Source organism: Pseudorasbora parva, chromosome 20 (assembly GCF_024679245.1).
Source record: "Pseudorasbora parva isolate DD20220531a chromosome 20, ASM2467924v1, whole genome shotgun sequence".
In the NCBI taxonomy this organism is placed as follows: domain Eukaryota; kingdom Metazoa; phylum Chordata; class Actinopteri; order Cypriniformes; family Gobionidae; genus Pseudorasbora; species Pseudorasbora parva.
Genome location: NC_090191.1, coordinates 20,963,487 through 20,987,944, shown reverse-complemented (window position 1 = coordinate 20,987,944; position 24,458 = coordinate 20,963,487). Strand labels below are relative to the sequence as shown.

Sequence of the window (24,458 nt, the reverse complement as noted above, 5' to 3'; positions counted from 1 at the left end):
TCCCCAGCATTTCAAAGCAATGTGGAACTTTCCACTAGCCTGCAGGAAACTTACTTCTGTTCATCAGGGGATGTAGCTCAGTGGTAGAGCACATCCTTTGCATGTATGGGGTCCTAGGTTCAATCCCCAGCATCTCCAAGGAAAGTTGTAGAATTGTCAATTTATTTTTTTTGCAACAAAGGTCCTGGGTTCAATCCCCAGCATTTCAAAGCAATGTGCAACCTGGGTTGTTTAGAAATGCTGACTATCCCCAGCATTTCAAAGCAATGTGAAGCTTTCCACTAGGCTGCAAGAAACTTGCTTATGTTCATCAGGGGATGTAGCTCAGTGGTAGAGCGCATGCTTCGCATGTATGAGGTCCTGGGTTCAATCCCCAGCATCTCCAAGGAAAGTTGTGGAATTTTCAAGTTATTTTTTTTGCAACAAAGGTCCTGGGTTAAAACCCCAGCGTCAACAATGAAAGTTGTGGATTTGTCAAGCTATTTTTTTTGCAATTAAAGGACCTGGGTTCAATCTCCTGCCTTTTAAAGTAATGTGCAATCTGAGTTGCTTTGAAATGCTGACAATCCCCAGCATTTCAAAGCAATGTGGAACTTTCCACTAGACTGCAGGAAACTTGCTTTTGTTCATCAGGGGATGTAGCTCAGTGTTAGACCGCATGCTTTGCATGATGAGGTCCTGGTTTCAATCCCCAGCATCTCCAATGGAAGTTATTCATCAACTCAAAGCTTTATCTATTGTGCATTTCTCTCTGCCTAATTTATGTTTGAAAAATAGTAACTCAACCCAACTTTCACAAGGGTCAGAAGTTCAGTGGTAGAGAATATGCTTTGCAACAAAGGTCCTGGGTTCAATCCCCAGCGTTTCAAAATATTGTGCAACCTGGGTTGCTTTGAAATGCTGACAATCCCTAGCATTTCAAAGCAACGTGGAACTTTCCAGTAGCCTGCAGGAAACTTGCTTCTGTTCGTTAGGGGATGTAGCTCAGTGGTAGAGCGCATGCTTCGCATGTATGAGGTCCTGGGTTCTATCCCCAGCATCTCCAAGGAAAGTTGTGCAATTTTCAAGTGATTTTTTTGCAACAAAGGTCCTGGTTTCAATCCTATGCATTTCAAAGTATTGTGCAACCTGGGTTGCTTTGAAATGCTGACAATCCCCAGCATTTCAAAGCAATGTGGAACTTTCCAGTAGCCTGCAGGAAACTTGCATCCGTTCATCAGGGGATGTAGCTCAGTGGTAGAGCGCATGCTTCGCATGTATGAGGTCCTGGGTTCAATCCCCAGCATCTCCAATGAAAGTTATTCATCATCTCAAAGCTTTTTCTGTTGTGCATTTCTCTCTGCCTAATTAATGTTTGAAAAATAGCAAATAGCTTTAGTACAAGGCACATGGTACTCAATGCAACTTTCACAAGGTTAAGAAGCTCAGTTGTAGAGAATATTATTTGCATATATGAGGTCCTGGGTTCAAACCCCAGCGTCAACATTGAAAGTTGTCGAATTGTCAAGTTATCCTTTTTTGCAACAAAGGTCCTGGGTTCATTCCCCAGCATTTCAAAGCAATGTGGAACTTTCCACTAGCCTGCAGGAAACTTACTTCTGTTCATCAGGGGATGTAGCTCAATGGTAGAGCACATGCTTTGCATGTATGAGGTCTTGGGTTCAAACCCCAGCGTCAACAATGAAAGTTGTGGATTTGTCAAGCTATTTTTTTGCAATTAAAGGACCTGGGTTCAATCTCCTGCATTTTAAAACAATGTGGAACTTCCCACTAGGCTGCAGGAAACTTTGTTTAGTCTATCAGGGTTTGTTGCTCAGTGGTAGGCACATGCTTTGCCTGTATGAGACCCTGGGTTCAATCCCCAGCATCTCCAAAGAAATGTTGTGGAATTGTCAATTTATCTTTTTTGCAACAAAGGTCCTGGTTTCAATCCCCAGCATTTCAAAGCAATATGCAACCTGGGTTGTTTAGAAATGCTGACTATCCCCAGAATTTCAAAGCAATGTGGAACTTTCCAGTAGCCTGCAGGAAACTTGCATCTGTTCCTCAGGGGATGTAGCTCAGTGGTAGAGCGCATGCTTCGCATGTATGAGGTCCTGGGTTCAATCCCCAGCATCTCCAATGAAAGTTATTCATCATCTCAAAGCTTTTCTGTTGTGCATTTCTCTCTGCCTAATTTATTTTTGAAAAATAGCAACTAGCTTTAGTACAAGGCACATGGAACTCAATGCAACTTTCACAAGGTTAAGAAGCTCAGTTGTAGAGAATATTATTTGCATATATGAGGTCCTGGGTTCAAACCCCAGAGTCAACAATGAAAGTTGTCGAAATGTCAAGTTATCCTTCTTTGAAACAAAGATCCTGGGTTCAATCCCCAGCATTTCAAAGCAATGTGGAATCTGAGTTGCTTTGAAATGCTGACAATCCCCAGCATTTCAAAGCAATGTGGAACTTTCCACTAGCCTGCAGGAAACTTGCTTTTGTTCATCAGGGGATGTAGCTCAGTGGTCGAGCGCATGCTTCGCCTGTATGAGGTTCTGGGTTCAATCCCCAGCATCTCCAAGGAAAGTTATTCATCATCTCAAAGCTTTTTCTGTTGTGCATTTCTCTCTGCCTAATTTATGTTTGAAAAATAGCAACTAGCTTTAGTACAAGGCACATGGAACTCAATGCAACTCTCATAAGGTTAAAAAGCTCAGTTGTAGAGAATATTATTTGCATATATGAGATCCTGGGTTCAAACCCCAGCATCAACAATGAAAGTTGTGGATTTCTCAAGCTATTTTTTTTTTGCAATTAAAGGACTTGGGTTCAATCTCCTGCATTTTAAAACAATGTGGAACGTTTCACTAGGCTGCAGGAAACTTTGTTTAGTTTATCAGGGGATGTTGCTCAGTGGTAGAGCACATGCTTTGCCTGTATGAGGTCCTGGGTTCAATCCCCAGCATCTCCAAAGGAAAGTTGTGGAATTGTCAAATTATCTTTTTTAGAAACAAAGGTCCTGGGTTCAATCCCCAGCATTTCAAAGCAATGTGCAACCTGCGTTGTTTAGAAATGCTGACTATCCCCAGCACTTCAAAGCAATGTGGAACCTGGGTTGTTTAGAAATGCTGACTATCCCCAGCATTTCAAAGCATTGTGGAACTTGCCAGTAGCCTGCAGGAAACTTGGTTCTGTTCATCAGGGGATGTAACTCAGTGGTAGAGCGCATGCTTCGCATGTATGAGGTCCTGGGTTCAATCGCCAGCATCTCCAATGAAAGTTATTCATCAACTCAAAGCTTTTTCTGTTGTGCATTTCTCTCTGCCTAATTTATGTTTGAAAAATAGCAACTAGCTTTAGTACAAGGCCCATGAAACTCAATCAACCTTTCACAAGGGTCAGTAGCTCAGTGGTAGAGAATATTCTTTGCATATATATGGTCCTGGGTTCAAACCCCAGCGTCAACAATGAAAGTTGTGGATTTCTCAAGCTATTTTTTTGCAATTAAAGGACCTGGGTTCAATCTCCTGCATTTTAAAACAATGTGAAACTTTCCACTAGGCTGCAGGAAACTTTGTTTAGTTCATCAGGGGATGTTGCTCAGTGGTAGAGCACATGCTTTGCCTGTTTGAGGTTCTGGGTTCAATCCCCAGCATCTCCAAAGGAAAGTTGTGGAATTGTCAAGTTATCTTTTTTTGCAACAAAGTTCTTAAATTCAATCCCCAGCATTTAAAAGCAATGTGCAACCTGGGTTGCTTAGAAATGCTGACAATCCCAATGTGAAGCAATATGAAGCTTTCCACTAGCCTGCAGGAAACTTTACTTAGGTTATCAGGGGATGTTGCTCAGTGGTAGAGCACATGCTTTGCCTGTACGAGGTCCTGGGTTCAATCCCCAGCATCTCCAAAGGAAAGTTGTGGAATTGTCAAGTTTTCTTTTTTTGCAACAAAGTTCCTGGGTTCAATCCCCAGCATTTCAAAGCAATGTGCAACCTGGGTTGCTTAGAAATGCTCACAATCCCAATGTGAAGCAATGTGGAACTTTCCACTAGCCTGCAGGAAACTTATTTCTGTTCATCAGGGGATGTAGCTCAGTGGTAGAGCACATGCTTTGCATGTGTGAGGTCCTGTGTTCAAACCCCAGCGTCAACAATGAAAGTTGTGGATTTGTCAAGCTTTTTATTTTGCAATTAAAGGACCTGGGTTCAATCTCCTGCATTTTAAAACAATGTGGAACTTTCCACTAGGCTGCAGGAAACTTTGTTTTGTTTATCAGGGGATGTTGCTCAGTGGTAGAGCACATGCTTTACCTGTATGAGGTCCTGGGTTCAATCCCCAGCATCTCCAAAGAAAAGTTGTGGAATTGTCAAGTTATCTTTTTTGCAACAAAGGTCCTGGGTTCAATCCCCAGCATTTCAAAGCAATGTGCAACCTGGGTTGTTTAGAAATGCTGACTATCCCCAGCATTTCAAAGCAATGTGAAGCTTTCCAATAGCCTGCAAGAAACTTGCTTCTGTTCGTTAGGGGATGTAGCTGAGTGGTAGAGCGCATGCTTCGCATTTGTGAGGTCCTGGGTTCAATCCCCAGCATCTCCAATGAAAGTTGTGGAATTGTCAAGTTATTTTCTTGCAACAAAGGTCTTGGGTTCAATCCCCAGCATTTCAAAGCAATGTGTAACCTGGGTTGTTTAGAAATGCTGACTATCCCCAGCATTTCAAAGCATTGTGGAACTTGCCAGTAGCCTGCAGGAAACTTGGTTCTGTTCATCAGGGGATGTAACTCAGTGGTAGAGCGCATGCTTCGCATGTATGAGGTACTGGGTTCAATCCCCAGCATCTCCAATGAAAGTTATTCATCATCTCAAAGCTTTTTCTGTTGTGCATTTCTCTCTACCTAATTTATGTTTGAAAAAAAGCAACTAGCTTTAGTACAAGGCACATGGAACTCAATGCAACTTTAAAGGTTAAAAAGCTCAGTTGTAGAGAATATTATTTGCATATATGAGGTCCTGGGTTCAAACCTCAGCGTCAACATTTAAAGTTGTCGTATTGTCAAGTTATCCTTTTTTGCAATCAAAGGTCCTGGGTTCAATCCCCAGCATTTCAAAGCAATGTGGAACTTTCCACTAGCCTGCAGGAAACTTACTTCTGTTCATCAGGAGATGTAGCTTAGTGGTAGAGCACATGCTTTACATGTATGAGGTCCTGGGTTCAAACCCCAGCGTCAACAATGAAAGTTGTGGATTTGTCAAGCTATTTTTTTTTTGCAATTAAAGGACCTGGGTTCAATCTCCTGCATTTTAAAACAATGCAGAACTTTCCACTAGGCTGAAGGAAACTTTGTTTAGTTTATCAGGGGATGTTGCTCAGTGGTAGAGCACATGCTTTGCCTGTATGGGGTCCTGGGTTCAATCCCCAGCATTTCCAAGGAAAGTTCTGGACTTGTCAATTAATCTTTTTTGCAACAAAGGTCCTGGGTTCAAACCCCAGCATCAACAATGAAAGTTGTGGATTTGTCAAGCTATTTTTTTTTTGCAATTAAAGGACCTGGGTTCAATCTCCTGCCTTTTAAAGTAATGTGCAATCTGAGTTGCTTTGAAATGCTGACAATCCCCAGCATTTCAAAGCAATGTGGAACTTTCCACTAGCCTGCAGGAAACTTGCTTTTGTTCATCAGGGGATGTAGCTCAGTGGTCGAGCGCATGCTTCGCATGTATGAGGTTCTGGGTTCAATCCCCAGCATCTCCAATGAAAGTTATTCATCATCTCAAAGCTTTTTCTGTTGTGCATTTCTCTCTGCCTAATTTATGTTTGAAAAATAGCAACTAGCTTTAGTACAAGGCACATGGAACTCAATGCAACTCTCACAAGGTTAAAAAGCTCAGTTGTAGAGAATATTATTTGCATATATGAGGTCCTGGGTTCAAACCTCAGCGTCAACATTGAAAGTTGTCGAATTGTCAAGTTATCCTTTTTTGCAATCAAAGGTCCTGGGTTCAATCCCCAGCATTTCAAAGCAATGTGGAACTTTCCACTTGCCTGCAGGAAACTTACTTCTGTTCATCAGGGGATGTAGCTTAGTGGTAGAGCACATGCTTTACATGTATGAGGTCCTGGGTTCAAACCCCAGCGTCAACAATGAAAGTTGTGAATTTGTCAAGCTATTTTTTTTGCAATTAAATGACCTGGGTTCAATCTCCTGCATTTTAAAACAATGGGGAACTTTCCACTAGGCTGAAGGAAACTTTGTTTATTTTATCAGGGGATGTTGCTCAGTGGTAGAGCACATGCTTTGCCTCTATGGGGTCCTGGGTTCAATCCCCAGCATTTCAAAGCAATGTGCAACCTGGGTTGTTTTGAAATGCTGACTATCCCCAGCATTTCAAAGCAATGTGAAGCTTTCCACTAGGCTGCAAGAAACTTGCTTCTGTTCATCAGGGGATGTAGCTCAGTGGTAGAGCACATGCTTTGCATGTATGAGGTCCTGGGTTCTGTCCCCAGCATCTCCAATGAAAGTTTTTCATCAACTCAAAGCTTTTTCTGTTGTGCATTTCTCTCTGCCTAAATTATGTTTGAAAAATAGCAACTAGCTTTAGTACAAGGCACATGGAGTTCAATGCAACTTTCACAAGGTTAAGAAGCTCAGTGGTAGAGAATATTATTTGCATATATGAGGTCCTGGGTTCAAACCCCAGCGTCAACAATGAAAGTTGTCGAATTGTCAAGTTATCCTTTTTTGCAACAAAGGTCCTGGGTTCAATCCCCAGCATTTCAAAGCAATGTGGAACTTTCCACTAGCCTGCAGGAAACCTACTTCTGTTCATCGGGGGATGTAGCTCAGTGGTAGAGCACATGATTTGCATGTATGAGGTCCTAGGTTCAATCCCCAGCATCTCCCAGGAAATTTGTAGAATTGTCAAGTTATTTTTTTTGCAACAAATGTCCTGGGTTTAATCCCCAGCATTTCAAAGCAATGTGCAAACTGGGTTGCTTTTGAGATGCTGACAATCCCCAGCATTTCAAAGCAACGAGGAACTTTCCACTAACCTGCAGGAAACTTGCTAATTTTCATCAGGGTATGTAGCTCAGTGGTAGAGTGCATGCTGCTCATGTGTGAGGTCCTGGATTCAATCCCCAGCATTCCCAATGAAAGTTATTCATCAACTCAAAGCTTTTTCTGTTGTGCATTTCTCTCTGCCTAATTTATGTTTTGAAAAATAGCAACTAGCTTTAGTACAAGGCACATGAAACTTAATCCAACTGTCACACGGGTCAGTAGCTCAGTGTTCGAGAAAATTATTTGCATATATGTGGTCCTGGGTTCAAACCCCAGCATCAACAATAAAAGTTGTGGATTTCTCAAGCTATTTTTTTTTGCAATTAAAGGACTTGGGTTCAATCTCCTGCATTTTAAAACAATGTGGAACTTTTCACTAGGCTGCAGGAAACTTTGTTTAGTTTATCAGAGGATGTTGCTCAGTGGTAGAGCACATGCTTTGCCTGTATGAGGTCCTGGGTTCAATCCCCAGCATCTCCAAAGGAAAGTTGTGGAATTGTCAAATCATCTTTTTTAGAAACAAAGGTCCTGGGTTCAATCCCCAGCATTTCAAAGCAATGTGCAACCTGGTTTGCTTAGAACTTGCTTCTGTTCATCAGGGGATGTAGCTCAGTGGTAGAGCGCATGCTTCGTATGTATGAAGTCCTGGGCTCAATCCCCAGCATCTCCAATGAAAGTTATTCATCAACTCAAAGCTTTATCTCTTGTGCATTTCTCTCTGCCTAATTTATGTTTGAAAAATAGGAACTAAACCCAACTTTCACAAGGATCAGTAGTTCAGTGGTGGAGAAAATGCTTTGGGTATATGAGGTCCTGGGTTCAAACCCCACAATCAACAATGAAAGTTGTGCATTTGTCAAGTATTTTTTTGCAACAAAGGTCCTGGGTTCAATCTCCAGCATTTCAAAACAATGTGGAACTTTCCACTAGCCTGCAGGAAACTTTATTTAATTCATCAGGGGATGTAGCTCAGTGGTAGAGTGCATGCTTTGCATGTATGAGTTCCTTGGTTCAATCCCCAGCATCTCCTAGGAATGTTGTGGAATTATCAATTTATCCCCAGCATCTCCTAGGAATGTTGTGGAATTATCAATTTATCTTTTTTTGCAACAAAGGTCCTGGGTTCAATCCCCAGCATTTCAAAGCAATGTGCAACCTGGGTTGCTTAGAAATGCTGACAATCCCCAGCATTTCAAAGCAATGTGGAACTATCCACTAGACTGCAGGAAACTTGCTTCTGTTTCATCAGGGGATGTAGCTCAGTGGTAGACCGCATGCTTTGCATGTATGAGGTCCTGGGTTCAAACCCCAGCATCTCCAATGAAAATTGTCCTTCAACTCTAATCTTTATCTGTGGCACATCACTCTCTGCCTAACTTATATTTGAAAAATAGCAACTAGCTTGAGTACAAGGCACATGTTGGTCAGTTGAAATTTCACTAGGGCAGTTAGCTCAATGATAGAGCATATACTTTGTATGTATGTATGAGATCCTGGGTTCAATCCTCAGGATCTCCAAGGAACATTATCCTACATCTCAAAGCTTTATCTGTTGCACATTTGTCTATGCTTAATTTATATTAGAAAAATAGCAAATTTGCATGTATTTGCATGTATGAGGTCCTGGGTTCAATCCCCAGCATCTCCAAGGAAAATTATCCTTCAACTACAAGATTTATCTGTTGTTCATTTCTCTCTGTCTAATTTATATTTATAAAAATATATTTATATATTTATATTTATAAAAATAGCAACTAGCTTCAGTACAAGGCACATGTAATTTAGCACAACCTTCACAAAGGCAAGTAGCTCAGTGGGAGAGAATTTGCTTCGCATGTACAAGGTCCAGGGTTTAATCCCCAGTATCTCCAAGGAAAGTTATCCTTCAAATCAAAGCTTCATCTGTTGGACAGATTTTTCTCTCTGCCTAATTTCTATTTAAAAATAACAACTAGCTTGAGTACAAGGCACATGTTTCTCAGCACAAACTTCATAAGGGCAAGTAGCTCAGTGGTAGAGCTTATGCTTTGCATGTATGAGGCCCTGGGTTCATTCCCTTGCATCTCCAAAAGAGTTGTAGTTTTGTCAAGTTATTTTTAAGCAAGAAAAGTCCTAGGTTCAATCACCAGCATTTCAAAGAAATGTGGAATTTTCCACTAGGCAGCAGGAAACTTTCTTCAGTCCATCAGGGGATGCAACTCAGTGGTAGAGCACATGCTTTGCATGTATGAGGTCCTGGGTTCAATCTCCAGCATATCTAAAGAAAGTTATCTTTCAACCACTAGCTTTATCTGTTGTGCATTTCTCTCTGCCTAATTTAGATTTGAAAAATAACAACTAGCTTTAGTACAATGTGCATGTAACTCATCACAACCTTCACAAGGGAAAGTAGCTCAGTGGTAAAGCTTATGCTTTGCATGTATGAGGTCCTTGGTTCAATCCCCAGTATCTCCAATGATAGTTATCATTCAACTCAAAGCTTCATCTGTTTGGCTTTTCTCTCTGCCTAATGCACAAGAACATATATGTGGAAATTTCCACTAGGCTGCAGGAAACTTTCTAGTCCATCAGGGGATGTAGCTCTGTGGTAGAGTGCATGCTTTTCATGTATGAGGTCCTGGATTCAATCCCCAGTATCTCCAAGGAATGTTATCTTTCAACTCAAAGCTTTATCTGTGTCACATCTTTCTCTGCCTAATTATATATAGCAACTAGCTTTAGTACAAGGTACATATAATATAATGAATAACAAACCGTAATCAGTTGGGCTAGCTAGGCTGATGTTACAAATTTTTATTAGCAGATCTCATGAAATATGTCTAGTGCATATTTCACTCCAAAATAATATTGTTATAAGAAAATTAAGCTATTTATGGACATTTTAAATCGTCATTGATTCCTTAAAAATAAGCTAATTTCAGCAAAGTGAAAAATATTATATAATCTTGATATCTTCTCCATAGCAGGCGGTTTTGTTTTTTGTGATGATTTTCTTTTTTAAAAAAAACATATCTGGAAGGGAGTGCTTTGTCATGAAACATGAAATGTTGCATTGCATTAAAAAAAGGCCCGGCATATTTTTTTTAATTTGTTTATGAGGAGAATTAACACATTTTGTAAAAAATTATGGAATGAACAGAAATATATATATATATATATATATATATATATATATATATATATATATATATATATATATATATATATATATATATATATATATATATATATATATAAATGACACTTCAATAAAATAGTGTATAGCCAATGCTAGTTTCCAAAATATTTATTTAGTAATCATAATCAGCATTTCAAAGTCAATGGAAATTCATTTGCTAGTAGGTGTTGGAACCTGTGGGCATAAATAATGTAAGCATACTTGTTCCCTGTTCTTTATATATGTTAATTCTTCAAAATGAATTGCCATTCAAAAAAATAAAAGCGCCAACATGAATATTGAAAGCAATCATAAGATATTGCATATGCAATCTAATCACATTCACAGTAAAGACTTTGAAAAGAAAAGCTATAATTAAAGCTAAAAAAGCTAATAATAATAATAATAATAATAGAAATTAGTTAAAGAACATGACCACCATAAGAACTGTTATTTTATGGCAGTTAATAAAACAATATAGGCACATGGGTTAGCATGGAAAAACTAAACATAATTTCAATATTTTGTGTCACACATTGTGGGTATGGCTAGCATACATTGCATAAAATGGCATCCTGAGTTCACATTTAGCTACATGTAAATGAAGTAAACGTAGAATAGGCAAGTGAGGTGTTATTGTTGAAGGCGGCGTACGGGTCTCCTGGTGGTAGTGGACTGGTTGGTCTGGGTCATATCTGTAACAGAACACAAGTGATTTGAAGAGTACTAAATAACACATAAATTGCTGTTAGTTTGTGTATGAACGCACCAGAAAAGTCCAGCTCATAGGTGAACCTTCCCGTCCTGAAACTCATTGTCCCAGTGGAGTCCTGCTGATACTGGGCTTCAATATCTTGACTTGACACGCTGCAATGTCCCCGAGAGCCGCCCTACACAACCACAGAATCCATGTTTATTATGCCGAACAGAAGGTGTGACTGTCTCCTTGTTGTGCAAGACCACGTCAAAATGTTTCAGAAAACAGGTAGCATGATGGCCACATTAAGCATGTTTTTTTATAGTTTATTTTCAGAATACATTACCCTAATACAGTTAGACCTAGCAAGGCCTATAAGTTCAAGCAAGATACCACCTAACAATCACCCATTATAAGAATGCACTTGTAGCAACCATCATTTCATAAAATGTAAAAAAAGTAGATTTATTTACTTTATTATAATCCTTCCATTTGCCATCCATGTCTTTGAACTGCCAGCGAGCTTGTGACAGTGCACTGTGATAGGAGAACAAACATTAGAACTAAAGTATTTATTCAAGTTTATATCTCACAAATGCTTACAAACTTTCTTTTTTTTCTTCTCACAATTCTGACTTGTTTCCACAGAATTTTGTGGTATAACATCACAATTGCGAGTTATACATTTTAGTCAGAACTGCGAGACCGAGACATAAAGTTGCAATTGCGAGTTATAATGTCAGAATTGCATGATGTTAAGTTTGCAATTGCGAGTTATACATTTTTGTCAGAATTGCGTGATATAAAATCGCAAACACCAGCTGTAAAGTCAGAATTGTGACAAACATACAATTGCAAGGTTTACAATTTTGTCAGAATTGTAATATAAACTCGCAACTGTGAGTTATACATTTTAGTCAGAATTGTGAGTTATAAAGTCAGAATTGTGATATAATTCTGTAATAGAATGGTAATATAAACTCGCAATTGCGAGTTATAATGTCAGAATTGTAAAGTCTCAATTGCGAGTTATACATTTTTGTCAGAAATGCGAGATTTAAAGTTGCAAGTGCAAGTTATAATGTCAGAATTGCATGAAGTAAAGTCCGAATTGTGAGGTACTAAAGTTATTAAGTCAGAATTGTGATATGAGATATAATACGAGATATAACACGGAATATGTCAGAATTGCATGATTTAAAAGTCACAAATGCCAGTTGTAAAGTCAGAATTGAGATTTAAACTCGCAAATACAAGTTAGAAAGTCAGAATTGCCTGATATAAAGTTGCAATTGCAATTTAAACATTTTAGTCAGAATTGTGAAACAAAATTGCAATTGCGAGTTATACATTTAGAATTGAAAAAAAAAAACACAATTCTGGGAAAACGGTATTTGTCACAATTCTGGGCAAACGGTATTTCCATGGCAGAAATAAATTTCCACAGAAATGTCTTCTTTTATTAATGGCTTCGTACCTGTTTATTTGCTGAATTCCACCAGTTCTCCGGACAGCTCTTTTTGTACCATATTTATTGTTCACTTGATACATACCTGTAGACATGAAGGTAATGATGATAAAGATGAGTTTCCATTCCTTTTCACACATGGTTAAAGCCATGTTAAAGTTTTTAACCTTAACACATTTCTCTTTTTAGCAAATAGTCTCTAGAAGACGTTTTATTAAAAAGTGCTCTGGTTTTAGGGCCTTTGATTCTGGCCTTTGATTGTACAATACAGTATTCTATATATAGAGTTTCTTATGCCTTTGTGTCTTACCACCAAAGTAAAGAGTGTAAGAGAATCGTCCGACTGTGAATGACACTTGGCACTGAGGGTTGAGCTGATATAACCTTTCGATTTCTGTACTATCCAGTGAACATACCTGTAGAGACACATGAAAAGTCCAATGAACTGTTTGAATAAACATGTCACTTTTGCCTTAAACATTTCAGTTGAAGAAATAAGCGGATTTGGAAGTGTTCACTCACTGGTTTCTGGTACTCTGTCCAAATTCCCTCATCACCCATAAACTCCCAGATGTGCTGAGAAGAAGAATTTGTTGGGTTTGCAGAGGGAGATGTCAGAACTGGCAAACTGTATGTGACGAAATAAAAACAAAGGGTTTGACTACAAATACTATGTTCCCAGTTTTAAAGATATTGGGAATTCTTCATGAAAAATAAGCATATGGAATTTCTCTACAAATAAATGATTAAAACATTCTTACATAATTTTTAATTTTACAAGAAATGTATACTTTAATATGTAAGTTGACTTCTTGAATTCTAATTTAAGTTACATAAGTACTATTTGAAGAACAATTTATAAATACATTTGTAGGTTTGTGAAGAGTATGTTATAAGAGAATTCTTAAAATAGTTCTTACATAAATGTTTCAAAAGAAAGATTTAAAGAAAAAAAAAACGCAGGTTGACTTTCTAAACACTGTGGCGTTATACGAATTCATGAAAATTCTTACAGAAATTTCGCATTCAGTTTACATAATACTATTTTTAAGAATAATATATACATCCATTTCATAGGGATACACATCATTCATACTCATTTCTTTCCAAAGAATGTAAACAGTGTCTGCCAAATTTCTTAAACTTTCAATTTACTTACAAAAATATTATCATTTGTAGATTGGCTTTTCTGAAGAGTGTAAACAATGTGACAATGTTAGACTTTGTAAAACCACATTGTCTAATTTGCTTTTTCATTAACGAAGCCCATTCTAAAGCTAATGATACAGAGGATAACTTTTTTGAGCAATGTTGCTGGGCAATGTTGCTGAAAGATGTTGTTTAGGCACTTTCCCATTGAGAATGGGCAACACATTTCTATCTGGATATCCAAAGAGAAATTTCTTGCCCATTCCCAATGGGAAAAAGACTACAGCAACATCTTTCAGTAACATTGCCCGACAACATTGCTCAAAAAGTTGCCCTGTGTATCATCAGCTTTAGCCTAGCCGAACCGGAGGCAATAATTCACAACTAGAACTAAAAAAAGTAATACCTGTTTTGATAACTGTTGTTGCATGTTACTATTGCATTGAATTTTGGTCGCCGTCTTACTTTCCTCGACATGTGTGTGGATAGATTTGTTTGTATCATGCCTACAACATTCCCCCAAAAAAACATAAAACCAAGTTATAGTCTTTAAATTTCAAATGTATCCATTTTTTGAAAAAGACTTTTGCTTCACAGCAATGAAGGCAATCAGTCTCATTGGTCCTATTACCGTTGAAGTCCACCTTGTAAGTCATGTTTCCTGCAGTAAACTGGACTGAGCCACTTGGGTTGCTGTTGTACTGCTGCTCTATAAAATTGCTTCCAATTGAGGATGTTCTCCCACCAAATCCCTGCAGAAAAGAGAGAGCAAACAAAATAAAGGCTGATCAGCATATTTTGGGTGCTACATTATGTGGGAGGGGGGCTCAGCTATGAGCTTCATGATCCTATCATGAACTTACGATTGTCTGATGTCGATTCAATATCATTAATGTAAATGGATATAGTGCATGTTCATTTTTCTCAAAGAAAAAAAATCTAATGTAACCTAATCAGGGAACCATTAACCTGACTTCATCACACTCCGGTTCTTGTCAGAATATTGGTCCGATATTGCCCTCATTATGTTAAGCCCCGCCCACTGACTCTATACATGATGTGATTGGCCCTAGAGCCTTGCACGGGCCTCAAATGTAGGCCCTAGCCCGGCCCTGGCCGGAGACGCTGAGGCCCTAGCCCGGCCCGTGTCCGACAGCTTATCAAAATTCACGGCCCGAGTCCGACTGGAGCCCGTGTTTTTTTACACGGGCTCCAGTCGTGTTACATTGTTGCAGCCATTAAAATAGTTCTGTTTTGTTTTTAATATCAAAGTAGTTATATTTTGTTTCGTTTCTTTATTAAGTTAATTTAGAAAAATGTTTAGAAGCGGCCGACAGTGAGTTAACCGCATATTTAAAGAAATGAAATGCTGTTTCATGCATACTGATCTTTTTACACTGTTAAAGACATGGAATCCCATACTAAACATGGACAAAGTTTCAAAAGTTAAGGTGGACGTTTGATGGGAGTATTTCTTTGTCAAAAATACTACTTCCGGTTAGTCATAAGTTTCGGCAAGTTTTTTGCGATCATGCGTCCACTTGACGTTAATGGGGGCGGAATTTCCTTGTATGGGCCTTACCGGAAGAGCGTGAGAGAGAGAGAGGGAGAGAGCGAAAGCAACAGCCTACGCCCATCAAAGCGCTGGCTTGTAGGATGCGCTGCACAGGTGATGTGCACAATTAACAATGTCACCAAAAAAGTGCGTTTTTGGTTGCCAGACCAAGACAGTCCTGCAAAAATTCCCCAAAAACCCCGCATTAAGGCAACAGTGGATGTAATTTGCTTTTCCGGATCAGCAACTGAGTTGCGCGAATGTTTATATCTGTTCGCTGCATTTCGGTGCCGACTGTTTCATAAACAAGGCCCAGCTCGACGCCGGATTTTCCGATCGCCTAATGCTGAAGGATGGAGCAGTCCCAACGATAAAGGTCCCAACGTTAGAACCGCAGGCGGTGAGTAAGACTGCTTCAAATGTCTGTGTTTTTGCCTATGCTCATCAAGTAGCCCAAACATGATCACGTATAGTTAATTGATCAATGGAGCATGCGATGTGTAGTGCGTGTACATTTGTTTAGCTGGCCACTATATGTGTAACTTTATGTTTGTGTATTGTAAAAGCACTCCAAACAACAATACACAAAGAGCGGGGAAATATGTTGAACTAAATAAGCGCGCTTCTTCATTCAAATGCGCTACTATTCCATGTCTTTCTATGTAAACACTAACTTAGCCTGCCGTGCAAAACCAGTCCGCTTACTAACGTTACAATTGTCTACACAAACCATGCGTAAACACACACACACACGTGCACAACTGCACTTCCCACATGTACACCTTCAAAGACAAAAATACGACGATATAATTCAAGTATAAATATGTAAATAACACAAGTCGCTAAGCATATTATATAGTTAGTGTATAACTTGTACCACATAGAGACGTCCTGCTCTAGTCGTTTTTGCTGCTGCTCCTGTTCAACTGCAGCCTCTGGGTCTGATTCCGGATCATAGATGTATGGCTGTATCTGATTAAAAGCCATATTTTTATTTTGAATAAAGTTTTTTTCCCGCTGTTAGGGATGACACAGCTTTACGACGCGCTCGACTCAACACAATAGCAGCGGCGCGCACACGTCATTATTTAGCTCCGCTCACACGATACGCCCCCACCCGCTCGGCTTTTTTCGGAAAGACTCGGAACAGCGCATCTTTCTTATATAATTATAAAAAAAATAAAGACTTTTCGGAGATATGCAGGATGCAATGCTACTCTATAGGTACTCAAGATTGACATGACACTGACTGAAACTGAGTGTTTCACCCCCCCTTTAATTGATTTAGTTTCTCAAATCAGCTCTTGACTTGTCTTGCCTATAATAAAATCCATAGATATAATTTGGAATAATCCATATACACTTCAAGCATCACAATGTTAGTTAATTTTGCCAACTATTACCACCAGTAGCCTAAAAGGCATTTTTGACGAGCTGAGGCAGGCTGATTCTGCTTGCGGCTCTCGCAAACGGAGCTAAACAATCTAAAAACAAATAAATAAAAAAAAAAGAACATGCAGGTTGTCTTATAGCCTACCTTACACCTACATAAATGAATATAAATCCGATCTTCAATTCCCGGGGTATATGCTCATTTAACAGCGAGTTTACAGCAACGGAAGCAAAAGATTCAAGATGCATTTTATTCAGCAGCTTATTTCAAATTCAAAGACCACATAAGAGAGCGCGACCTAAGCGCACTGGTAAGATCGTTTAATCTCATTCATTTTTTTTTTGCAGATTATTGTGTTTTTGAGCATCTAAGACTTTTTTTAAGTTTCATTTACGGCCATTTGCGTTGGCTTGCATTAGTCATTTGCTGCGATGCGTGTTGCAGCACCATCATATCTATCTGACTACAACATATCACCCATAACACATTGGCCCTCATTTATCAATCTTGCGTAGAAACGGGTGTATATGTTGGCGTAAGATTATGCTTACACTCCTCTCACCGCCGGATTTATGAAACTGTGCGTACCTCTGCAATTCAGGTGTACGCAATACTTGCCCTTGATAAATCCCACGGCTGAAAACGATCGTCATTAGAATAACACGCCCCTATATATTCAAGTCTCTGCCTCCCGCACGCCCTCATTTTACGCCATGGGCAAACAGAAGACGGCAAAGAAACGAAACTTCTCCGACGTGGAGATCGGGCGTGCTCAATCATCTCTTTAGTCCACTTAGTCAGGGCACTGATTAGGACATAAGTTAATGGGCTGACTCCCTGATCAGTGCCCTGACTACTGAACTAGTGAGATGATTGAGACGCGCCCATCGAGACCATCACCAGGGAAGTGGAAAAAAAAAACGAAATTGTTTTATTTGGGAGTTTAAAGAGTGGGATTAAAGGCGCTCACAAAAACAAAATATGGACCCAAATTACGAGTAGCTACTGTTAGTGTGGGGGTTGAGACGCGCACTCCAGCAGTTTAAATAGCTGTTTGGATGATAAATTACCATCACAATGCATTATTTTACAGCACGTTTTGAAACAATTAGCATTTAATTTCGTATCACGGCACATGTATTGGGGTGTACAATAGTGATGATGTATTGTGGAGTAAGATTCATTCACATTAATAATTACATGACAATTTGTAAGATTCTTCTTCTTATTATTATGATTATTATTCTTAATGACGCTTGTTATTTAGAAGAAGAATGCCGTTTTTATTGATTTTATTATTATTTAAAAGAAGAAGGCCATTTTTATTATTTTGTCAGTCTGAATTATTTTAGTCCCAGTCCGTGCGCAGCTGCTGAGCCAGGCGCGGGCCTGAAACGTCAGATAAAGCGCACAGGCTCGCGACTGGAGGAATACATATGCCTACAGATCAAACGCTTTGGTAAAGTCACACAAATTAAACATTGACGTTCATGTTGCACAAAAATAAACACTAAATGTTGTTGTTGTGGTTTTTAACAGTGGGTCATATAGCATATCTTGTCAGTGCGTTTTGTGGTGTTAGGAATTGTTTTTCTGCGCATTTTCCCACTAACTCAAACGTGCGTACACCACCTCCTGAGCTGGCGTAGGATTTGAGCGTGCCGTACGCCAACGTCCATATTGATAAATCTCAAAGTCACCGTGGGTTTGGGTGTACGCAAGGTGTACGCTGGAAATTTGGTGTACGCACTTTTGATAAATGAGGGCCATTGTGACACATAATGACATTTTCATGTTTGAAAGTCTGTAGGTTAACATAAATGCAGATATGGGCCTAATTGTAATAATAAAAAACAACATAATTATCGATTTTTTTTTAATACCATGGATATAGTATGGGCCGGCAATTGCCGACGTTGTCTTTGCTGTATCAATAGGCAATATATTTATATTTAACATGAAGTATAGGGCTTCCCTGTACATTAATAGCAGCAGACGCTCCGCGGATGACACGCAACAGAAATGCCACGCTCACACTATGCCTGCAGTGTGTCTCCGGCCTTAACTCTAGCAGCTGCGCTGAAGAAATGCGCGCTGCTGCTGCTGGAGCGGACTCTGAAAATATGCTATGAACACTGTGCGAGCCATCTTGACAGTCGCGTTAGTTATTATGGTCTCGTGTTGTTTCCACCAGCGCAGAACATCTCATTGTTCCTTTTAATTGATAAAATAAATATAAAACGAAGGAGAAGCCTAAAAAAAAGGCCCGAAGCCCGGCCCGCGTTTTAGGTATGACGTGAAAATTGGCCCGAAGCCCGGCCCTAGGGGCGTAAAAATGTTGGGGCCCGTCGGGTTTGGGCATAAATGCAGGGCTGTCACAAGGTGTTTGGGTGTAGGTTCATGTTTCATGTTTTAAGGTTTCATGTTCACTGTCATGTTTTGTCATGCACTTCCTGGTTTTGTCATGTGGTCTTTTGTCATGTGATTCTATGCCCTCATGTGTTCCTGCGTCTTGTTGTCATTGGTTTATTGGTTAATCGCTGTTCACAGGTGTCCCTCGTTTTGTCACTAGCCCTCGGGTATTTAAGCCCTCATGTTTGCCATAGTCTTTGTCAGTTATTGTTGATGTTGTAACCCACTGTTGGTGAGTGTTTCGTAAAGTCAAGTCTCAGTCAAGTTTATGTCTAAGTCAAGTCAAGTAAAGTTTTATTTTGTTCGCCAAGTCTTTTGTTTATGTTTGGATTTATGTTTAATAAAGCTGCACTTGGGTTTATCAACCTCGCCTTCAGTGGACTCCCGTGTTACAGAATAACTGACAAAGACTATGGCAAACATGAGGGCTTAAATACACAAGGGCTAGTGACAAACGAGGGACACCTGTGAACAACGATTAACCAATAAACCAATGACAACAAGACACAGGAACACGAGGCAGGAACACATGAGGGCATAGAATCACATGACAAAAGACCACATGACAAAACCAGGAAGTGCATGACTTGACAGTGACAGTGAACATGAAACCTTAAAACATGAAACATGAACCTACACCCAAACACCTTGTGACAAGGGCTTTAATTGGCCCGACCAGAATTTGGCTTTTACAGCTCAGAAGTGTATTGAGAGTTGCTAGACGATACTCGCGGCAGATTAGATTTGCTGCCGCTAGGGTGCGTCTAGATTTCTAGGTTACCGCAACGGATCAAGTCCAGACCAAACTTCCCGACCTCAAATGTTGTGGGCGGGGCTGAGTTCAGCTGGCATCCATTTTTATTAAATGTTCATTGATAAATTATTTGCAAACAATTTTTATAATAATAGCATTATTATAAATCATTTTAATGGTATTAGAGTAAATATAATGAATATGTAATATAGTAATTTTTTTTGCAAAATGCTTCTCACTAGAGTACAGTTTTTCTCACTAACTATACAGTTTATAGGCAGTGGATGGATTTTCTGAGGTCAATGTAACTTAACCTGAAAAACAGTTTGCAAGCTGTTTTTATCTGTGGTTGAAATTATTACTTGAGACAATTCAGTGAGCTGCACTGGTTGTTTCAATGTACCCTCTGATGCTGTGTTCCAGGCAACCCGTGTTTTTCCGAACTTCTACCTGTGAAAGTGCACTGGAACGGCAGTTAAACCCGTGACTTCCCATCCGTGAACTTGTACTAGATATATGTACTCCCAGTTATAAGTTCTGACATCACATAGCCCGCGAAACAACAATTGCAGCCCCTACGGATGCAGTGTTTATGGAAGTCGTACACTGTATTTTACAAATAAAGTTTAAAAAAAGTTATAACAGCTTCTCTTGCGTTATGCACCATTTTTTCTCCTCAGCTTCCTGCAAATAATCAAGGACTAAGCACCATTGTCGACAGAGATGATTGTAAATGAGCATAAGCCCTGTACAGTCCGACATGCTTTGCACATCTAGCTACCGCAATTCCTGGCGTTCAGGAAGTTTGGAGCGACTTTGATTGTAACGCTACAAAGTTGTGAGTCGTGGTTTGAAGTCTTAACTTAAGGGCTCAAAAACCTGCCTAAAATGCAGCATTAATTCATATTTATTTTGCACTGTAACTAGTAGTAGAGAATGATCGGTTCACGTGTTTCTCGCTTCGCTTGAACTGAGGTGCTACAGCAAACTGTCACGGCCACATTAAAGGGTTAGTTCACCCAAAAATGTTAATTCTGTCATTAATTACTTACCCTAATGCCGTCCGACACCCGTATGACCTCCGTTCATCTTTGGAACACAAATGAAGATAGTTTAGTTGAAATCCGATGGCTCAGAAAGGCCTTTATTGACACCAATGTCATTTCCTCTCTCAAGACCCATAAAAGCCACTAAAAACGTCATTACAAAGCCCATCTCTACAATTTTATTAAGCGATAAGAATAGTTTTTCTGCGCAAAAAAAGATAATGACATATATTGATGGGCCGATTTCAAAACAAAGTTTCAAATGTTATGAATCAGGCTATTGATTCATGATTCGGATTGCCAGTGTCACGTGATTTCAGCAGTTTGGCGGTATGACACGCGATCCAAATCATGAATCAATACACTGATTCATAACCGCTCTAAACGTTGTTTTGAAATTGGCCCTCACTATATAAGTCGTTATTTAGTTTTTTTGCACACAAAAACTATTCTTGTTGCTTCATAAAACTATTGTAGAATCACTGTAGTGAGATGGGCTTTGTAACAACGTCTTTAAGGCCTTTTATGGATCTTGACAGGGGAAATGACATTTGTATCAATAAAGGCCTTTCTGAGCCATCGGATTTCAACAAAAATATCTTTATTTGTGTTCCGAAGATGAACGGAGGTCTTACGGGTCTCGAACGACATTAGGTAAATTATTAATAACAGAATTTTCATTTTTGGGTGAACTAACCCTTTAAGAGCGCCACAGTCTTGTTTGAAAATGTGAAGGCTGAGACTTTGTTTTATACTGAAAGTAACCAGCTCTGTCTTGTCTGTCAAGCGTTGGCAGACTCGTATCATATGCCAGTTTAGCTGGCAGTTGCATCATTTTAAATTAATATTAGATATTTCTAGAACCACTTACCTGAGCTCCATATTCACACCAGCGATGGTTATCTTTGTAGTACCAGCCTACTTCCTGTTTTTGGTTCGGGGACAGCAGAGTATTGCGCCGTATATTAATATAACAAGGACCATCGACTGTCATTTCGTCAAAGTCAATATTGAGAGTCCTGTGCAATAAAAAGGAAATGCTTTAAATTAATATTCACACAAAAATGAAACTTCGTTTATTAATTACTCACCTTCATGTCGTTCCAAATTTCATTCATCTTCTGTTCACAAATGAAGATCTTTTTAATGAAATCTGAGAGCTTTCTGTCCCTCCATTGACAGCTATGCATCTACCACTTTGACGCTTTAAAACATTCATAAAGAGCTCGTAAAACTAATCCCAATTAATTGAGTGGTTTAGTCTAAAATTCACTCCATTGCTTTATAGGATGAACAGATTGAATTTAGGCTTTTATACACAGATAAACATTGATCAACAAACATAAACAGAAGCCCAACCTCACTCGTATGAATTCATATGTTTTTTTTCCAAAAGCATTATCAGGAAGGACCCTAACCCCGTCCCATACTGGGGTCTAGACAAATTGTATAAAAACATACATGAACAAACCTCATTGAATCTTGCATGTCAATGCAACCTGTTCATCATGTAAAGCTATCGTGCATCTTTAGAAAATCTTCTTAACTGCTCAATTCAGGACTTAACTGTTCAATTGATATGGCTTCGTTTTACAATCTCTGAACTTTTGAAGTTTCAAAGTGTCAGTAGCGTAGCTGCCAATGGAGAGTCAGAAAGCTCTCAGATTTCATGATTCATTTGTGTTCTGAAGATGAATGAAAGTCTTAGGCTACGGGTTTGGAACGACATGATGGTGAGGAATTAATGACAGAATTTTAATTTTTGGGTGAATTAATTGTTTAAGCCAACATAATATATTAATAAAAATACTTTAATATATGACTAGTAGTGCATAATAATAATAATAATAATAATAATAATAATAATAATAATAATAATAATAATAATAATAACAACAACAACAATGTACACACAATGTAAAGTCAAAATGATATTAAGACCAACTCACCCCATGTTGAGGTTGATGGTGATCCCGTTAGCCCCTGGCTGACAGTAATGGGTCTCAATCACAAAATCATTAGTGATAGAAGTCCACTGCTGTCCATCAAACAGCTGCCACTCAAAATGGTTACCTTAGGATTTGAATGAATGGATGAATGAATGGATGACCGAATGACTGAATGAATGTACAAGATGAACAATCAGTCAATCACTCAATTTGGGAATGTTCATTTCTCATTAAGTTATCCTAATAAAGAAATTATTTTGTCAGATACCCTTAGCCTATATTTGCTCCAAAACAGAAACAAAATATATATAACTATATAAGCCAACAGACTTACCTGTAGCCATGTTGTTAGTGCTGTTGTGACTTCCTGAATATGATAGCCTAGAGATTTTATATAATATTTTGTTAGCCTATTTATAAATACAACTGTCAACATAGTGTGTGAAACCTACTGGATCGAACTGAATCTACAAACACATTCAAAAAGGTAAATCAGAATAATGTCACTTACCTAAATCATAACAGCTGACATCATCTTTAAATTCTTTTTTTTAAACTAATCTTCACACTTCTAAACAAATAGACAAAGACAGGCTGTTCAGAACATTTTATGAAACGTGTCCCGTTTCCAGTTTGATTAAAGCATGCCTATGTAAATTTGTTTGTTTGTTATATAATTCATACAGATAATGTGTTTAAGTAACGTTAGGCCTATAGCCTAAACAACGCAGTTCCATCTCAAAAGCTACATTTATAAAATAAAATAATATGTTGGAAAATCCCCTCAGAAAGGTAACAGAGTTGACGCAACCAGGAATACTTGTTTAAATGGCCAAAGCTTGAGCTCAACACAGAGACTTCAACGAGGTGGGGTAATAATTTGGCAGGGGTCGAAATTCGGCACAACACCTGTAAGTGCTTCATAGAAAGATATTTCGACAAATATTCACGTTTTATAAAATCGCTGGTTGACATTAAGATCGCAAAACACAAGATAGCCTAGTTTAAATGTCGTTTTCACGTTATGAAATAAATACAACATGAAAATTATGGTTAGAAAGTGATTGTGCATGACTGCACTTCTTAATAATGTCACTTAACTAACGTTATGCACTTTAATCTAAATGTAGGCTAAATATAGAGAATATCACATAGGCTACAATAAAACGCAGCCAGACGCTCTCTCAATGTTGTTAAATAAGGTCATGAAATTAATAGTGTAGCCTAATATATCTACTCACCAAATATACTTCATAGACACTGTAATAGACATCGGTAGCACAAGACATCTAAAAACGTATTTTGTCAAATAAACGTACAGTCGAAGTTTTGTTAGCTTGTAAACTTCCCTGTAGCTGAATCGCTGACCCAGTTTCGGTTTCTTTTCAGAACAAACAGAGACTTTGTGAGTTGAGACTGCTGTATTTCTTTCAGTGATTAAAGACGCACGACGCATGAAAGTTGCGATTGGAAATCAGGGCTATATAATAATTTCTGTACTCTTCTCAAGTTTAAATAGTATGTGTTCAACACATTGTGTTGTTTAAAAGTTAATACTTATATATATTTCTAACTCGCTGTAATTGTTGTCAAATTATGCAAAGTGTGAAATTTATTTAATTGTGTGTAGGCCTATTTAAGATTTAAGGCTACATAAAATACTGTAAATTAGCCAGGAAAAAGGTTCTGCCAGTTTCTTTTAAAAGGTTTCTTTTTTATGTTTTAATACTGTCATTTCAATTAATTTCCATGCTGTTAAAACACATAATTAGACATGGAAATTATCATTATATGAATTCATTAAAATACTCTGTTTAACAAAGATATTGTAATATTACATA

At 38.6% G+C, this 24,458-nt stretch overlaps 1 protein-coding gene and 13 non-coding genes across 15 annotated transcripts; 13 read left to right on the top strand and 1 right to left on the bottom strand.

Moving 5' to 3' along the window:
* The first annotated feature begins 313 nt into the window (after window positions 1-313).
* On the top strand, window positions 314-385 carry trnaa-cgc (transfer RNA alanine (anticodon CGC)). The gene has a single exon. It is a non-coding gene; the product is annotated as a tRNA-Ala (tRNA).
* Window positions 386-973: 588 nt separating this feature from the next.
* trnaa-cgc (transfer RNA alanine (anticodon CGC)) lies at window positions 974-1,045 on the top strand. Its single transcript has one exon. It is a non-coding gene; the product is annotated as a tRNA-Ala (tRNA).
* A 174-nt stretch (window positions 1,046-1,219) lies between these two features.
* Window positions 1,220-1,291, top strand: trnaa-cgc (transfer RNA alanine (anticodon CGC)). The gene has a single exon. It is a non-coding gene; the product is annotated as a tRNA-Ala (tRNA).
* A 758-nt stretch (window positions 1,292-2,049) lies between these two features.
* trnaa-cgc (transfer RNA alanine (anticodon CGC)) lies at window positions 2,050-2,121 on the top strand. Its single transcript has one exon. It is a non-coding gene; the product is annotated as a tRNA-Ala (tRNA).
* Window positions 2,122-2,490: 369 nt separating this feature from the next.
* Window positions 2,491-2,562, top strand: trnaa-cgc (transfer RNA alanine (anticodon CGC)). The gene has a single exon. It is a non-coding gene; the product is annotated as a tRNA-Ala (tRNA).
* A 621-nt stretch (window positions 2,563-3,183) lies between these two features.
* On the top strand, window positions 3,184-3,255 carry trnaa-cgc (transfer RNA alanine (anticodon CGC)). Its single transcript has one exon. It is a non-coding gene; the product is annotated as a tRNA-Ala (tRNA).
* A 1,001-nt stretch (window positions 3,256-4,256) lies between these two features.
* trnav-uac (transfer RNA valine (anticodon UAC)) lies at window positions 4,257-4,328 on the top strand. The gene has a single exon. It is a non-coding gene; the product is annotated as a tRNA-Val (tRNA).
* Window positions 4,329-4,504: 176 nt separating this feature from the next.
* trnaa-cgc (transfer RNA alanine (anticodon CGC)) lies at window positions 4,505-4,576 on the top strand. Its single transcript has one exon. It is a non-coding gene; the product is annotated as a tRNA-Ala (tRNA).
* Window positions 4,577-4,750: 174 nt separating this feature from the next.
* Window positions 4,751-4,822, top strand: trnaa-cgc (transfer RNA alanine (anticodon CGC)). Its single transcript has one exon. It is a non-coding gene; the product is annotated as a tRNA-Ala (tRNA).
* A 317-nt stretch (window positions 4,823-5,139) lies between these two features.
* On the top strand, window positions 5,140-5,210 carry trnav-uac (transfer RNA valine (anticodon UAC)). Its single transcript has one exon. It is a non-coding gene; the product is annotated as a tRNA-Val (tRNA).
* Window positions 5,211-5,656: 446 nt separating this feature from the next.
* trnaa-cgc (transfer RNA alanine (anticodon CGC)) lies at window positions 5,657-5,728 on the top strand. Its single transcript has one exon. It is a non-coding gene; the product is annotated as a tRNA-Ala (tRNA).
* Window positions 5,729-6,047: 319 nt separating this feature from the next.
* Window positions 6,048-6,118, top strand: trnav-uac (transfer RNA valine (anticodon UAC)). Its single transcript has one exon. It is a non-coding gene; the product is annotated as a tRNA-Val (tRNA).
* A 1,517-nt stretch (window positions 6,119-7,635) lies between these two features.
* On the top strand, window positions 7,636-7,707 carry trnat-cgu (transfer RNA threonine (anticodon CGU)). The gene has a single exon. It is a non-coding gene; the product is annotated as a tRNA-Thr (tRNA).
* Window positions 7,708-10,328: 2,621 nt separating this feature from the next.
* On the bottom strand, window positions 10,329-23,995 carry si:ch211-244b2.3 (uncharacterized protein LOC557230 homolog). Of its 2 annotated transcripts, none has more exons than XM_067427191.1 (13): window positions 23,859-23,995; window positions 23,129-23,188; window positions 22,952-22,998; window positions 22,618-22,741; window positions 21,540-21,708; window positions 14,140-14,260; window positions 13,915-14,014; window positions 12,882-12,987; window positions 12,670-12,775; window positions 12,369-12,444; window positions 11,365-11,428; window positions 10,964-11,084; window positions 10,329-10,889 (listed from the first exon to the last, which is right to left on the bottom strand). In XM_067427191.1, exons 3-13 carry the CDS (start codon window positions 22,959-22,961, stop codon window positions 10,828-10,830), a joined length of 1,059 nt encoding a protein of 352 aa, XP_067283292.1. In that variant the 5' UTR covers window positions 22,962-22,998; window positions 23,129-23,188; window positions 23,859-23,995; the 3' UTR covers window positions 10,329-10,827. The 2 variants fall into 2 exon arrangements, with proteins under 2 accessions (XP_067283292.1, XP_067283293.1); XM_067427192.1 differs by having other exon boundaries at window positions 10,331-10,889; window positions 21,540-21,687.
* Between the last annotated feature and the right edge of the window lie 463 nt (window positions 23,996-24,458).

Coding starts and splice junctions, on each gene's coding strand:
- si:ch211-244b2.3 (XM_067427191.1), bottom strand. Junction 14,015..14,139: donor TTACAAGGTGGACTTCAACG/GTAATAGGACCA, acceptor GGAATGTTGTAG/GCATGATACAAACAAATCTA. Junction 12,776..12,881: donor GGACAGAGTACCAGAAACCA/GTGAGTGAACAC, acceptor GTGTCTCTACAG/GTATGTTCACTGGATAGTAC.